Source organism: Oncorhynchus nerka, linkage group LG22 (assembly GCF_034236695.1).
Source record: "Oncorhynchus nerka isolate Pitt River linkage group LG22, Oner_Uvic_2.0, whole genome shotgun sequence".
NCBI lineage: Eukaryota > Metazoa > Chordata > Actinopteri > Salmoniformes > Salmonidae > Oncorhynchus > Oncorhynchus nerka.
This window is the reverse complement of record NC_088417.1, coordinates 56,664,161-56,680,742: the sequence shown is the minus strand read 5'-3', so window position 1 is coordinate 56,680,742 and position 16,582 is coordinate 56,664,161. Positions and strand designations below refer to the sequence as shown.

The following is a 16,582-nucleotide window of genomic DNA, read 5'->3' as shown; positions in this document are numbered from 1 at the left end:
TCGTTACTGTTATTTTATTTTTATTTATTTTTGTTTTTTTCTTCTTTACTTCAGTTTATTTTAACTAAATACTTTCTTAACACTGATTTTTCTTTAAACTGCATTGTAAGTAAGCATTTCACTGTAAGGTCTACACCTGTTGACTTGATTTGATATACTAAATGGAGTATCTCAGATTCAGTGGTGGAAAAAGTACCTAAATGTCATACTTGAGTAAAATTAAAGATACATTGACAGAAAATGGCTCTAGTAAAAGCGATAGTCACCCAGTAAAATAATACTTGAGGAGAAGTCTAAAAGTATTTGGTTTTAAATATACTTAATTACATAAACTTAAATATAAGTTAATGTAATTGCTAAAATATACTTAAGTATCAAAAGTAAAAGTATGAATCATTTCCCATTCCTTGTACTAAGCAAACAAGATGCCAGATTTGTCTTGTTTTTTACATTTAAGGATAGCCAGGGGCACACTCCAACACATAAGCATTTGTGTATAGTGAGTTGCCAGATCACAGGTAGTAGGGATGACCAAGGATATTATCTTGATAAGTGTGTGAATTGGACCATTTTCCTGTCCTGCTAAGCAGTCAAAATGAAACCCAAAAGTACTTTTGATTTACATACAGAATAATATGAAATGCTCTGAGACCAGGTTGCCATCCCCTCTTCCCTTTTCCCCTCATCCCCCTTCTCCTCTCTTCGGTGTTCTCCTTCATTACTCAAAGCTGATGTAGTGCTTGTGTTTGTTCACTGCTCTCTCTCTCTCTCTCTCTCTCTCTCTCTCTCTCTCTCTCTCTCTCTCTCTCTCTGGATTCATTGTGTGCTTATGTTTTACACTTGCCAGTTATTATCAGTGGTATTAGCACTGCACCAGGGTTTCTCTACACTTTCTGCCCCACTGGTTGGGCTCTGTTGGTTAACCCTTTCATGTCCAGTTAATAATTATACATCCCTTCCTGTAGAAAAATGGACCCAAAGACAATTTGGACCCATAGACGCTTTGGACACCAAAGACGCAAATGTAATATTAATATCAGCTATACTCTACGAAAGTCCCTCCTACTTCCTGGATTATGTCTCATATTGTTTTTGAATGAGATGCAAGAGTATTATCATCAAATTCATTAAAATGCTGTCATTTAAGATAAACAGTATGTTTAAAAAGTAAAACCTTTTGTGAATCCCATTCAAAAACAGTATGGGACATGATCCAGGAAGTAGGCAGGACTTTCACAGCACATTATCAGCTATTAGTAATACTATTCCCCTGTTTCTATCACAAAGAAGCCAATTTGATGTGAAGCTAACGGCTTTATGACATTATGAATCAAGACATTTTGCTTCAATGAAAGGGCAACTTATCCCAGCTAATCCACCTATTGCCTATTTAACTGTTACTCAGACAGAGAGGGGGAGAAAGAGAGGAGAGGAAAAGAATAAGGGGAGAGAGAGAGGAGAGGAGTGAGGTAGAGAGAGAAGTGATTATTTGATCTCCAGGGTAGGTACTGACCTTCCATTGCCAGACAGAGAACCGAGAGAAGTGGAAAGGTAAGGAGAGCGAAGGGGGGAGAGGGAGGGAGTGAGAGAATAGATCATTTAGTTTTTCTCACAGTCTGCATATTAGTAATGGTCTATTTCTACCCGGAGAGGAGATGGAAACGCAGTTTCCCTTTAACTTCAATTCCATTACTCCTTCCATCTACACACACTCAGGATATAGCCATTTAGTTGGAGTAATGAAATGGAGGACTTCAGACACCTTTGAGTGTTGTAGCTAGCTGTCTGTCGAATAGCTGATTAGTGATTTGGTGGTTAAATCAAATCAAACTTTAGTTGTCACATGCTCCGAATACAACAGGTGTATACCGTACTGTGAAATGCTTACTTACAAGCCCTTAACTAACAGTGCAGTTCAAGAAGAGTTAAGAAAATATAGACCAAATAAACTAAAGTATAAAGTAATAATAAGTAACACAATAAAAATGACAACAACGAGGCTACATACAGCGGGGTACAGTTTAGTCGAGGTAATTTGTACATGTAGCTAGGGGTAAAGTGACTAAGCATAGATAATTAACACTGAGTAACAGACTGTAGCTATGTCTCTAGTCTCTACCATTTTCTGTACAGCATGGACAGATTGGTCATGTTCCATTTAAGCCCTGAATTAAACAAAGTCTTGCCTATGTGAGCAGGAGACATTGAGCTGTTACCGGTGGTGCTGTTTTGGTCCTTGATTTGACATGCCATTATTAGATGTTGGGTGCCAGTGACGTGGGAGGTTGTGTGGTTGTCTTGTGTAACATTATTGTTTGTACAATCTGCTCCAGAGTGTGCTTGGATTTGGATCTATATATACAGGCTGTATTCAAGTGCCATATGGAATGGAACTAAAGTAGCTTAACCGCTATCCTTCCAGCGGTTAATGACAAAAAGATCTCTCTTTGTCTCCCTGTATCTCTATCTGTCTGTCTGTCTCTCTATCTGTCTCTATCCCTCTCTCTCTCTCTGTCTTTTTCTCTTGCTAACTCTCTCTGTGTATTTGTGTGTTGGTTCCTGATGCGGTCCCAGTCCAGTGATGGAGGTCCCCACAGACAGTCCCTTCACTGAGGAGCAAACACGCCTCTACTTCAGAGACATTGTTCTGGGCATTGAGTACTGTGAGTACCAGCATCATACTCCTCCCTCTCCTCTCCTCTTCCTCCCCTCTTCCTCCCTTACTGCTCCTCCACCCCTCCTTGCCTCTACTTGAAAGAGATCGTCCTCGATATCCTGGGCATGGAGCACTGTAAGGACCCACATACATGTACAGTGCCTTGCGAAAGTATTCGGCCCCCTTGAACTTTGCGACCTTTTGCCACATTTCAGGCTTCAAACATAAAGATATAAAACTGTATTTTTTTGTGAAGAATCAACAACAAGTGGGACACAATCATGAAGTGGAACAACATTTATTGGATATTTCAAACTTTTTTAACAAATCAAAAACTGAAAAATTGGGCGTGCAGGGTCTCGAGGGTCTCGCTCTGAGCTACCAGACTACCCCACTACCCTCATATTAATCTCAGTGGAGAGGCAAGCCAGCCACCACCACTGCCTCCATTAAACTGAACAGCATTGAACAGTGTGCCTGGTAGACTTCAGATTCCATTTCCCCCCTCTTTGTGTTTTCCACTCATCCCTCATCTATCTCCCATCCAGCCACAGTATGTTCAGGTCCCAAAGGGCTTCTCTGTTCTGGTATGTCACACAAAATCTCCCCTCAGCGCCATTGAGCTCATAACCAATTAGGGCTTTTCTAAGGCCATTTTAGACTGAGTGTCGTCTGGCTCACAGGGCTATGAGCACAATCAGTACATCAATGGGTAAACTGTACTGTAGTAGCGTTGTAGAGAATGGGCTACGTAGGAAGTGTATGCTCTCTATACAGTAGGGAAATTTGGTTTGGTTTGTTATTGTAAATGTTATGATTGGGTGTATGGGTTTGTTGTTGGTCTCTATGTTTATGTACAAGCATGTGGAAATTAATTTCCTTCTTGGAGGACAATATAATCCAATCTAATGTGCTCTGTAGGCTTCTGTAGAAGCATGGCAAAGCTTGGGCTACACTCTAGAAGGGTTCTTCGGCAGTCCCCACAGGAGAACCAACCCTTTGAATAACCATTTTTGGTTCCAGGTGGAATCAAAAACTAGCTCCTGTTTGATCTCATTACTAACTCAAACACTTAATCTGAAAAAATGACAAGTTAATTAGTGGGTAATGGTGATTTCAGAAACAAAGTGGAACGACCAAAAACATAGGCTACATTTGTTGCATTTACAACCAGTAATTTAAGTAGATTTTTATTTGGATTTCGTGTAATGAACATACACAAAATAGTCCAAATTGGTTAAGTGAAATGAAAAAATTACTTGTTTAAAATTTTTTTTTTTTTAAATTACAAAAAATTCAACGGAAAAGTGGTGCGTGCATATGTATTCACACCCTAAATAAGATCTGGTGCAACAATTACCTTCAGAAGTTACATAATTAGTTAGTTTGCACACAGGTGAACTTTATTTAAGTGTCACATGATCTGTCACATATAGTTTATATACACCTGTTCTGAAAGGCCCCAGAGTCTGCAACATCCCTAAGCAAGGGGCACCACCAAGCAAGCAGCACCATGAAGACCAAGGAGCTCTCCAAACAGGTCAGGGACAAAGTTGTGGAGAAGTACAGATCAGGGTTGTGTTATAAAAAAATATCAGTAACATCCCACGGAGCACCATTAAATCCATTATTTACAAATGTAAAGAATATGGCACCACAACAAACCTGCCAAGAAAGGGCTTCCCATCAAAACTCAGGGACCAGGCAAGGAGGGCATTAATTAAGAGAGGCAACAAAGAGACCAATGATAACCTTGAAGGAGCTGCAAAGCTCCACGGAGGAGATTGGAGTATCTGACTATAGGACATTTTTAAGCCGTACACTCCACAGAGCTGGGCTTTTACGGAAGAGTGGACAGAAAAAATCAATTTCTTAAAGAAAAAAGTAAGTGAGCACGTTTGGTGTTCGCCAAAAGGCATGTGGGAGACTCCCCAAACATATGGAAGAAGGTACTCTGGTCAGATGAGACTAAAATTGAGCTTTTTGGACATCAAGGAAAACGCAATGTCTGGCGCAAACCCAGCACCTCTCATCAGCCCGAGAACAACATCCCACAGTGAAGCATGGTGGTGGCAGCATCATGCTGTGGGGATGTTTTTCATCGGCAGGGACTGGGAAACCGGTCAGAATTGAAGGAATGATGGATGGCGCTAAATACAGTGAAATTCTTGAGGGAAACCTGTTTCAGTCTTCCAGAGATTTGAGACTGGGACGGTGGTTCACCTTCCAGCAGGACAATGACCCTAAGCATACTGCTAAAGCAACACTCGTGTGGTGTAAGGGGAAACATTTAAATATCTTGGAATGGCCTAGTCAAAGCCCAGACCTCAATCCAAATGAGAATCTGTGGTATGACTTAAAGATTGCTGTACACCAGCGGAAGCCATCCAACTTGAAGGAGCTGGAGCAGTTTTGTCTTGAAGAATGGGCAAAAATCCCAGTGGCTAGATGTGCCAAGCTTATAGAGACATACCCCAAGAGACATGTAGCTGCAAAAGGTGACTCTACAAAGTATCGACTTTGGTGGGGTGAATAGTTATGTACGCTCCAGTTTTCTGTTTTTTGTCTTATTTCTTGTTTATTTAACAATATCAAATATTTTGCATCTTCAAAGTGGTAGGCGTGTTGTGTAAATCAAATGATACAACCCCCCCCCCCCCAATTTTTTTTTTTTAACTGATTCATTTTAATTTCAGGTTGTAACAGAATATGAAAATTGCCAAGGGGGGTGTATACTTTAGCATGCCACTGTATCTAAATACGTATTGAATCATCTTGAAAGGGAAAGATGCACATCCCTAGGTAGGTAGGTGTTAAATGTGTTGGGCCAGTAACCGAAAGGTCACTGGTTTGAATCCATGAGCCAACTATGTAAAACATCTGTCGATGTGCCTTTGAGTAAGGCACTTAACCCTAATTGCTCTTGTAAGTTGCTCTGGATAAGAGCATCTGCCAAATGACTCAAATGTATAATGAGTCTCCCTATTTGCCTGGTATTAGAAGTAGAGGAGCTCCTGTCTCCTGATTCTGCCTCTTCGACCCTACTCTGCTCCCATTCTGAATCTTATGACTTGCATTTTCTTCCCAGCCGGCTCAGCCCTCCTCTCCTGCCCTACCTTCCTGACCTTTTTCTCTTTCCAGATGAAATCCTGCAACTAGTGAAGTCCGGCCGCCCAACAACCTGCCCCCTCTTTCTCCAGACCATCTCTGGAGACCTTCTCACGTTCCTCATCAACTCATCTCTGACCACTGGCTGCGTCTCCTCTCACTTCAAAATAGCCAGAGTCACCATTCCCCTCAAGAAACCAACACTCGGACCCATCTGACGTCAAAAAATGACAGACTGGTATCCCATCTTTCTTTTCCTTCCAAAATACTTGAGCATCCTGTCTCGGACCAACTCTCTCGCTATCTCTCTCAGAACGATCTTCTTGACCGTAACCAGTCAGGCGTCACTCAACCGAGACTTTGCACCTCTGTATCCCAGAGGCTCTCCACACTGCCAATTCTGACTCTCTCCTCAGTTCTCATCCTCCTAGATCTATCCGCTGCCTTCGACACCATGAACCATCAAATCCTGCTCTACACCCTCTCAGGGCTGGGCGTCTCAGGCTCTACACACTCTTGGATTGCATCCTACCTGGCAGGCCAGTCCTACCAGGTGACGTGGGGATGATCTCTGTCTGCACCACGTACTCTCACTACTGGTGTCCCCCAGGGCTCGGTTGTAGGCCCTCTCCTCTTCTCTCTATACACCAAGTCACTCAGCTCCGTCATATCCTCACACGGTTTCTTCTATCGTTGCTATGCGGTGTTCAACCTTCCCAAGTTCTCCCATGTCACCCCGCACACTCCACGGGGTCCAGTTGAAGCTCGCATTCACTACAAGACCATAGTACTTGCCTATGGAGCAGCAAGAGGAACTGCCCCTCCCTACCTTCAGGCTATACTCAAACCCTACACCCCAACCCGAGTACTCCGTTCTGCCACCTCTGGTCTCTTGGCAGCTCCCGCTCAGGCCAGTCAAAGCTCTTCTCTGTCCTGGCACCCCAATGATGGAACTAGCTTCACTCTGAAGCTAGGACAGCAGAGTCCCTGTCCATCTTCAGAAAAACATCTGAATCCCTACCTTCCTCTTCAAAGAGTACTTCATGAAAGGCAAAAAATACTGCCTTTCGTGAGGTAACACTCACACTTTCCCCCCCTTACTAGCATTGCCCTGCAATTTTCTGACCACAGAAAATGCTGGATCTTTGTCAAATCATTATGGTCAGGTGCAGGCCCATGCAATACGAAGTTCTACAAGGTGCTATTTTGCTAGTATACCCTGTAAAATGCCTATCTCTCGTTCTCTCTCTCCATTCTCCTCAGTGCACTACCAGAAGATTGTCCACCGGGACATCAAGCCTGCTAACGTGCTGCTGGGGGATGACGGTCATGTGAAGATTGCTGACTTTGGGGTCAGTAACCAGTTTGAGGGCAACGATGCCCTGCTCTCCTCTACGGCTGGGACTCCTGCTTTCATGGCCCCAGAGACCCTGTCAGATATCCACCAGAGCTTCAGTGGAAAAGTATGGTCAAAGTGTGTGTGTGTGTGTGTGTGTGTGTGTGTAATTCTTAGCCTTCCTTCTGTCTCTCTTCAGGGAACATGTTCTGTACAAGTGCCACTCCTGTTCTGATTTGTCAAGTAGTACCCGAGCCTTGTTCGAGAGCAAACACTGTATCATTGACGTCTGCTAATTCTATACTCAGCAGCAAAACACAATCTAAATTATTTTATTTCAGTGGACGATGTTTAAAAGCACACAAAACAAAAGCCACAGTTGCTCTGAAATTGCAGTAGCCTGTCTGTATCTGTATAGAAGAGATTGGCTGTGCAGTGCTCTAATGGGCCATGTGAAAGAAGATAGGCTGTGTGATAGAGTGGCTGGGGTCAGAGGGCAGGGTTTATCAATCATAGTGCCAGCCGGGCCAGCCAGTAAGCAAGCCAAGCAGGCAGAGAGTGAGAGTGTCCTGGTCAGTCAGTGTGCTGCACATTGGAACCCAGCTGTTAGATCGAGGACAGAGAGAGAGAGGGAGGGGGTGAAGAGAGAGAGAGAGAGAGAGCAGGGCAGGAATGAGACTGATGGATGGCTGCAGGCTGAGGCTCGATTGGCTCTCTGATTATGTTTCCTATCTGATTGCCCTGCAAAGGTCCCTAGAGGTACACTCGTTGGGCTGATAGTGGACTTGGAAAGTGGTATGAGCCGTGTGTGTGGGTGTGTGCATTTGTGTGTGCTTGAGTGCTTGTCTGTCTGTATCTACCTGTCTGTGTCTTTTTATGTCTGTCTGTGTAATCTTATTCTGAGTCTATGAGTCTGTGTTTCTCTATGTGTTCACTGGTACAGCTTCTCTTACCGTTTGACTGCTATTGTTTTTCAGGCATTGGATGTATGGGCCATGGGAGTGACTGTCTACTGCTTTGTGTTTGGGAAGGTAAGCAAGCCAGCTGATTTCTGTGTCCATTTTCTCTTCTTTTCACTACTTCCCAGCCTGCCACCAACCTTTATTTCTTTCAGTGACGTTCTATGGGAGAAGTGGTGGAAGAGGGGTTTTTCCTATGTATAGATAGTGATGAGTCTCTGCTAGCACAGCTGGCCCCTCTGTATAACTTCTCACAGACGTCTAATGGAACAGTGGAACATTTAGCATTTCATTTTAGTGCAGTCTGGTGCACATCATATTTATGCTCTTACCTAGGAATACAGATTTGTTTTGCCCCAAAATGTTCTTAGAATTTTAATTATAACTTATAACGCTCACTTTTTTACCTCTACTCGTCTGTCCTCTCCTCTTTTCGCTTTTCAACTTGCAGTGTCCGTTCATTGATGAATACATCCTGGTTCTACACAATAAGATCAGGACTAAATGTGTGGAGTTCCCAGAGTCGTAAGTCTCTCTTTTTCTCTCTCTTTCCCATTACTCCATCACCCCTCCGTCCTCTTTATTAAATGAGACAGACTTGATGTTCCAGACATCCCAGAGTTGAAACCGATGCTGCCAACTTAGCTGTCACTCTCACACAAGCACACACACCCTTCAAAAGTATGGTGATGTTCCTAGTGTTCTGTCAACTGACTGTGATAAAAAAAAAAAAATCCTCTGAAGCCAAACCGGAGTGTCAGTAGTGGTTACCTGCAGACTGTAACACTCACTCGCAGTATCCTCTCTCCTCTTCTCTCCTTCTCTCTCATTCACTCTATCCTCTTATCTCCTTCACTCTCTGAAAAAACACCCAATGCCAGAAAAAAAGTAACCTAAAGGCAAATTCTAATTCTCTGTGTCCGGTATAGGCGAGAAAGAAAGAAGAAGAGTGAGATAAAAACAGACGGGAGAGGGAGACAGAGAGAAGAACACAGCGAAACAGAGAGAGCGAGAGTGTCAGCTGGAGTATGTGTGGGGAAGACATGTAATCTTGTCATCCCCAGCCTAATGAAATAGTCTCCCTGTCTGTGTAGGACATGTAATCTTGTCATCCCCAGCTTAATAAAATAGTCTTTGTGCATGCGTGCGTGCGTCTGGTGTGGACCCTTAGCTGTTCTGTGTGGGAAGATAGCATGCTGCTCCCTAGTCCTCCTAACACAACAACATCACATTACATAACGGGCTCATCTCAATGCAAACACCTGACAACAACACTGCCTGGGTTAGCTTAGATACCACCACTGTCATTATTTAAGACGGATACTGTTGGAGGATTTTTACCTCTGTTCATTGTTTACGTGATCAATAACTGTCGACCCCCCCCCCCCCCCCCTGATCGCTGTGTATCTGACCTCTGTGTCTGTGTTCTTGTAGGCCAGAGATCAGTGAGGAGTTGAAGACTCTTATCCTGAAAATGTTGGATAAAAACCCTGACACCAGGATCACCATACCTGAGATCAAGGTGAGGGGAGGAGGAACCAGTCCAGGGCTCCACCGTCATCCCCCTTACTTAGACGAATGGTACTGTAGGAGGTTACTTGCATAAGGTAGTTTCAATGGGACTCATTAACAGGCAGTGCTGAATGGGTCATGAGCATGACTGAACGTGTTCTCCCAGTAGATTGCCAGATCAACAGCTGTCCTTAGTGTTAAAGATCACACACAAGTGCAAGTAAGCGAACTCCCAAAACTAAAGGTGAAGGCTGAATCCTATCTCCCTACGAGTTCTAACTTGTAATCTGATCTGTTGTCAGCGGATCATCTCTCTCCAGGGGCTATGTGTGGGTGTGGGTATGGCTCGTGGGTGTGGCCACTGCTCGTCAGAGTTCCCATGTTGCCTCATCTGTGGAGGCGCCACGGTCTCTTCCTGTTCTTCAGCAGTGTCCTCAGAGTCAGACCTTTATTTTCTGTACCACTGGGTGCATGCGGGCCTCTCTCTCAATGTCGGCCCTCCGCATCAGCTCCCTATATTAGCAGGCTTGAAGCTGGCAGAAGTACTCATAAAAGGACTGGATGTTGTGCTGGAGCATAGACATAAATGTGGATATGTACAGTTGAAGTCGAAGGTTTACATACGCTTAGGTTGGAGTCATTAAAACTCTTTTTTTCAACCACTCCACAAATTTCTTGTTAACAAACTATAAGTCGGCAAGTCGGTTAGGACATCTACTTTGTGCATGACACAAGTCATTTTTCCAACAATTGTTTACAGACAGATTATTTCACTTATAATTCACTGTAATCACAATTCCAGTGGGTCAGAAATGTACATACACTAAGTTGACTGTGCCTTTAAAGAGCTTGGAAAATTCCAGAAAATGATGTCATGGCTTTAGAAGCTTCTGATAGGCTAATTGACATCATTCGAGTCAATTGGAGGTGTACCTGTGGATGTATTTCAAAGCCTACCTTCAAACTCAGTGCATCTTTGCTTGACATCATGGTAAAATCAAAAGAAATCAGCCAAGACCTCAGAAAAAACATTGTAGACCTCCACAAGTCTGGTTCATCTTTGGGAGCAATTTCCAAATGCCTGAAGGTACCACGTTCATCTGTACAAACAATAGTACGCAAGTATAAACACCACGGGACCACGCAGCCAACATACCGCTCAGGAAGGAGACGCGTTCTGTCTCCTAGAGATGAACGTACTTTGGTGTGAAAAGTGCAAATCAATCCCAGAACAACAGCAAAGGACATTGTGAAGATGCTGGATGAAACAGGTACAAAAGTATCTATATCCACAGTAAAACAAGTCCTATATCGACATAACCTGAACGGCCGCTCAGCAAGGAAGAAGCCACCGCTCCAAAACCGCCATAAAAAAGCCAGACTACTGTTTGCAACTGCACATGGGGACAAAGATCATACTTTTTGGAGAAATGTCCTCTGGTCTGATGAAACAAAAATAGAACTGTTTGACAATAATGACCATGTTTGGAGGAAAAAGGGGGAGGTTTGCAAGCCGAGAGCACCATCCCAACCGTGAAGCACTGGGGTGGCAGCATCATGTTGTGGGGGTGCTTTGCTGCAGGAGGGAATGGTGCACTTCACAAAATATATGTTATCATGAGGAAAGGAAAATGATGCGGATATATTGAAGCAACATCTCAAGACATCAGTCAGGATGTTAAAGCTTGTTCGCAAGTGGGTATTCCAAATGGACAACGACCCCAAGCATACTTCCAAAGTTGTGGCAAAATGGCTTCTCGACAACAAAATCAAGGTATTGTGGTGGCCGTCACAAAGCTCTGACCTCAATCCCATAGAAAATGTGTGGGCAGAGCTGAAGAAGTGTGTGCGAGCAAGGAGGCCTACAAACCTGACTCAATTACACCAGCTCTGTCAGGAGGAATGGGCTAAAATTCACCCAACTTATTGTGGGAAGCTTGTGGAAGGCTACCCAAAACATTTGACCCAAGTTAAACAATTTAAAGGCAATGCTACCAAATACTAATTGAGTGTATGTAAACTTCTGACCCAATGGGGAATTTGATGGAAAAAATAAAAGCTGAAATAAATAATTCTCTCTACTATTATTCTGACATTTCACATTCAGAAAATAAAGGGGTGATCCTAACTGACCTAAGACAGGGAATTTTTACCAGGATTAAATGTCAATGGAATTTTGAAAAACTGAGTTTAAATGTATTTGGCTAAGGTTTATGTAAACTTCTGACTTCAACTGTATGTGTTCCAGAAGTCCTGGTACTTCTCCATGTACAACTCTGGGAGACTGGGGGTGGCCGCCTCCACTGGTTACTGAATAGGGCAAGGGATATGTATATATTGGAAAAATATATGATCTTTGATAGCAGAGACAAGTCTAACATCTCGTCTTGGGGTTGTTGCCACCAAAACTGATATCCAAACAAACATTAGCCCCTATCAACCAAACATTCTCAATTAAAACATCTACAAAATTTGCTATGCTTGATTATGATATTATCATATTCAAATGTTATTGTATTCCTTTGAATCCAAATTGCCATGGTAATGAAATATAATGGAAGGAAGGAAAGGAAGAAAAAGGATGGAAAAGAAGGGCATGGACTGTTTCAAATCCAAATGGAATGGGTTAGCTGCTATCTTTGATTAGCTTACCATGAAATGCTTCAATTTACTCAAAGCCACTGACACACATAGAGGAAGCAAGAACTATCCAGATCTGACATCCTGGTGTCGTTCTCTCTCTCTCTCTCTCTCTCTCTCTCTCTCGCTCTCGCTCTCGCTCTCTCCTAACGGGCATCCCTGACAGTAGACAGCCTTAGCCATTAGAAGACTGTTTACAGCATCAGGCATTTCTAGAGTCTGGCCAATAGATGATTTCGATAGTTATTCCCCCTCTCTCTGCTAGGCTTTCTGAGTGCTTTGTTTTTTTGCTTTTCTCTGTGTTTTTGTCCTGTTCCATCATTTCAGGAAGCCTCATTAGGTTGTCTTATCATCCACGTCTCCAGTAATGATTTGACAAGGATCTTACAGTAACTTTAGATTCTTCTGCATGGGCATATCTCTCATGGTAGGATTTGTCCAGTTGTGCCCAAGCACATACCATTGTGACATTCTGGTTGTGTGTGTCTCCGTCAGTTGGACCCATGGGTGACCCAGGACGGTTGTGATCCTCTGCCTCTAGAGGAGGACCACTGCAGTGTGGTGGAGGTCACTGAAGAGGAGGTGCAGAACTCTGTCAAGTTTATCCCCAGCCTGTCCACCGTGGTAAGGAGTCTGAAGTGTGTGTATGTGTGTGTGCGCATGCCTTTGTGTCTGCCTGCCTTCATGGATGTACAAACATGTGTTTGTGTGGTCATGGGTCTGTGTGTGAATCATCTGATTCTAAAACCTGTGTGTGTGTGTGTGTGTGTGTGTGTGTGTGTGTGTGTGTGTGTGTGTGTGTGTGTGTGTATTTCAGATCCTGGTGAAGGCCATGCTGCGTAAGAGATCCTTCAGTAATCCCTATGAGTGTCCCAGGAGTAGAGCGGAGAGGTCCATGTCTGCACCTAGCAACCTGCTCATGTGAGTAGTACAGCTCCAACACCCAAACTGCCTCTATGACTTACACGCCCAATAACAGATATTACATGGAGCCTATTTTGTCGGCTGATATTAGGCTTTTACAGATGTACTGTATTTGTATTGGCGTAAATAAAAAAAGAAGGATTGATCTAAGATGTGGAGAAAATGCTCGGAAAAAAGCTATTCTTTGTAGAATTGTACTTTCTTTTCGCATTTCATTATTTGTCCTGGAGTGGGTGCTCTTTACATGGCTATAAGCTTATCTTGCCTTGGCGCGCTACAGCAAGACTGGATACTATCACCCAACGCAACTACACCAGTAGGAGATGAGAGTGAACTACTGTGAACTAGCTGTTACTGTTTTTATGTGGAGTCCTGAGTTGACAGATGCTTGCCAGCTCAATAAAGTGACAGCAATGCGCACTGGCCATACACTTAAGCAATAAGGCACCTCGGGTGTTTGTGGTATATGGCTATGGGCTGTTCTTAAGCATGACGCAACGCGGAGTGCCTGGATACAGCCCTTATTGTGTTATAGACAGTACGCTTGTTTATTCCATGGGTAACTCTGTGTTGTTGTTTCTGTCGCACTGCTTTGCTTTATCTTGGCCAGGTCGCAGTTGTAAATTAGAACTTGTTCTCAACTAGCTTACCTGGTTAAATAAAGGTGAAACAAAAAATGTAAAAAGTATCCAATTCACGTTTTTCCACCCCCATCTAGCCCGCTAAATAGGGTTAGTACCCTCTTGGGATCCTTGGGGCGACCCTACGCTAAACCCTAACCGTAACCAAACATCGGTCCGATTTCTTTTGTTTTATCTAGCAGCACATGTTTGACACAGACACACATACTGCAATTAGCACACATCACTCACTCCTGTTGTCCTCCTTATTGATCTTCTTATTATTACAATTCTTCATATTGTTATCATTCTAATAATAAGTCATGTCATTATCATTAGTAGGCTTAGTAGACTAGTAGCCTTGTATCGAGCTGTAGGCCTAAGAGCATGCATTTGACAGTAGCCTAGGTACAGCTATACCTAAAACGTCCATTAATACATTTCAAGTCCCTAAAAATAGAAATCAACTCAGCAAGTCTATTGTCCTGCTTTATAGCCCATCAAGGGTGGATGGCTTGTTTTGTATTGCAACAATAGCTTGCCGAACGATTTAAACCTGGCCCACAGATGAGGCATCGCCAGCTGTGAATTCTACTGGACACTTCAGACAACCAAAGTGAATGTGACTGTACATCAAATATTGCAATGGTAAAACTATAATTTTTGCCTGACATGATAACTTTGCCTTCTCTTAATTATTGCCTTAAATGTTGGCATGCATAACATTATTTAACCAATTCTGATGTTTTGATATTCTGAATCGTACAGTATTATGGAAGCGGAACACACTCGTCACTCTCTTTCAACAACTCTAAATCACTTTTGCATGCGCTCCAAAGGGATAACTTGAAATGAAAATATATAGATTAATGAAATAGTCGAAAGGAACATTTGATCATTTATTAGCCTAGTGGTTCTAAGTTTTCAGGCATACCATGTGAATTAGGCCTCGTGTAAAATCGTAAAAAGCACAAAAGCCACTGTTGCATGTAGGTCTAGATTATTTATGGGTTGATTATATAGAAATCTCTGAACATTATTTGAACAACGCCAAAGCAAATGCCTCTCTATGGCACAGGAACCACTGACTCGCTGCCTTTTTCTATAATCAAGATACCTGCTGGTAACTCTTAACTTGAACAGCTCATGAAGTCTCCTAAATATCTGTCAACTAGGTAGAACTCTTATGACTAAAGAGGCTTCATGCATAGCTTCATGAGTAGACAGTTATGGTATTAAGACTAAACAGGGTGGGCACTTTGGCCTACAGGTTGCTGTTTGTTATACAAGGCTACTACTATAATGAAAATGACATGACTTATTATAATGAGGATCATAATAATAAGGGTATAGGAGGAACAGCTGTGTTTTTTTTTTTAAATGTATCTATTATTTTACCAGGTAAGTTGACTGAGAACACGTTCTCATTTACAGCAACGACCTGGGGAATAGTTACAGGGGAGAGGGAATGAGCCAATTGTAAACTGGGGATTATTAGGTGACCGTGATGGTTTGAGGGCCAGATTGGGAATTTAGCCAAGACACCGGGGTTAACACCCCTACTCCTACACAGGACAGTGTCCCCAATCACTGCCCTGGGGCATTGGGATATTTTTTAGACCAGAGGAAAGAATGCCTCCTACTGGCCCTCCAACACCACTTCCAGCAGCATCTGGTCTCCCATCCAGGGTCTGACCAGGACCAACACTGCTTAGCTTCAGAAGCAAGCCAGCAGTGGTATGCAGGGTGGTACGCTGCTGCTGGTGTGCACAATATGTGTTAACGACAGGTGCTGTTAGATTACAATATCATTTTTCTGCCTGCTTGGAACAGCGTAAACAACACTAAATACATTCTAAGTAATACCAGAAAGTCTGTTCTAACATTTTTTTTTTAAAGCCTTTATTACAGCATAGCAAAAGATTAAAAACAGCCAGATATTTGGTGCTCACAGAATCAGTAGGCTATTAAACAAACACTCAAACAGGGAACAGAAGCAGGATCTGTCTTGTTTCTGTCGATATATATGGATGATTTATAAAGCCAGGCAGTTAGGCTTTTGATTATAGACCTATTTAAATTGGGGTTTCCTCTCCTCAATTTTCTTAAGACAGTTAAGGCAAGGGATGTTTCTCTGCTGCTGCCTCTACCGCGTTGTTCTCAACACCAACATGCTGGTTGACTTCGGTACTATGCACATAGCAACATATAGGGAAAAGCACTGCACTGAAGATTGTTTCAGAACCGCAAACAGCTATATTTTTCAGCATCGGGCTGAGTGACTCACTCATTCGTGGCTTTCATTCATAATAAGCTATACTATAATGCAGGGTTAAAGACACATTCTTTCTGATCGTCTGTAGCATACACAGTCTCTCTCTCGCTACAGCTCATTTCATTATGTGAATTATGTGGATTATAATAGATTGACATATTTGTAGGGGTTGATGCATTTTTCATTAGGACAAATCAGGTCTGTGATATTGAGTTAGAAATGTAAAACTTTAGTCATTTAGCAGACGCTCTTATCCAGAACGATTTCCATGCATTTCCATACTTTTTCGTACTGGTCCCCCATAAGAATCAAACCTACAACTGTGGAGTTGCAAGTGCCATGTTTTACCAACTGAGCCAAATGGGACTTTAGCCTCAAATACCTTGTAAGTTTGCCCTTTTTGTCCGTTAGGCTACACTTTACAATATGACTCAACTCTGACTGACTGCAACATCTATCGGTAATCTAAATTGTGGCACAAACTGGGGGATTTTTCACACCTATCCGAGCTGTTAGACTATCCTTTTGTAAATTAATGGAGGTGTTTGTTTC

At 42.8% G+C, this 16,582-nt stretch overlaps 1 protein-coding gene across 3 annotated transcripts in view; it reads left to right on the top strand.

The window, feature by feature from the left end:
• camkk1a (calcium/calmodulin-dependent protein kinase kinase 1, alpha a) overlaps nucleotides 1–16,582 on the top strand; it is a 130,839-nt gene that overhangs the window by 94,667 nt on the left and 19,590 nt on the right. For 2 of the 3 annotated variants that reach the window (XM_029627396.2, XM_029627394.2), the window contains exons 9-15: nucleotides 2,575–2,663; nucleotides 7,028–7,227; nucleotides 8,078–8,131; nucleotides 8,511–8,584; nucleotides 9,494–9,581; nucleotides 12,707–12,835; nucleotides 13,029–13,132. In XM_029627396.2, coding sequence (XP_029483256.1) covers nucleotides 2,575–2,663; nucleotides 7,028–7,227; nucleotides 8,078–8,131; nucleotides 8,511–8,584; nucleotides 9,494–9,581; nucleotides 12,707–12,835; nucleotides 13,029–13,132 — 738 coding nt within the window. Of the gene's footprint in view, nucleotides 1–2,574; nucleotides 2,664–7,027; nucleotides 7,228–8,077; nucleotides 8,132–8,510; nucleotides 8,585–9,493; nucleotides 9,641–12,706; nucleotides 12,836–13,028; nucleotides 13,133–16,582 lie in introns of those variants that run through there. The other variant, XM_029627397.2, reaches the window with a different exon arrangement.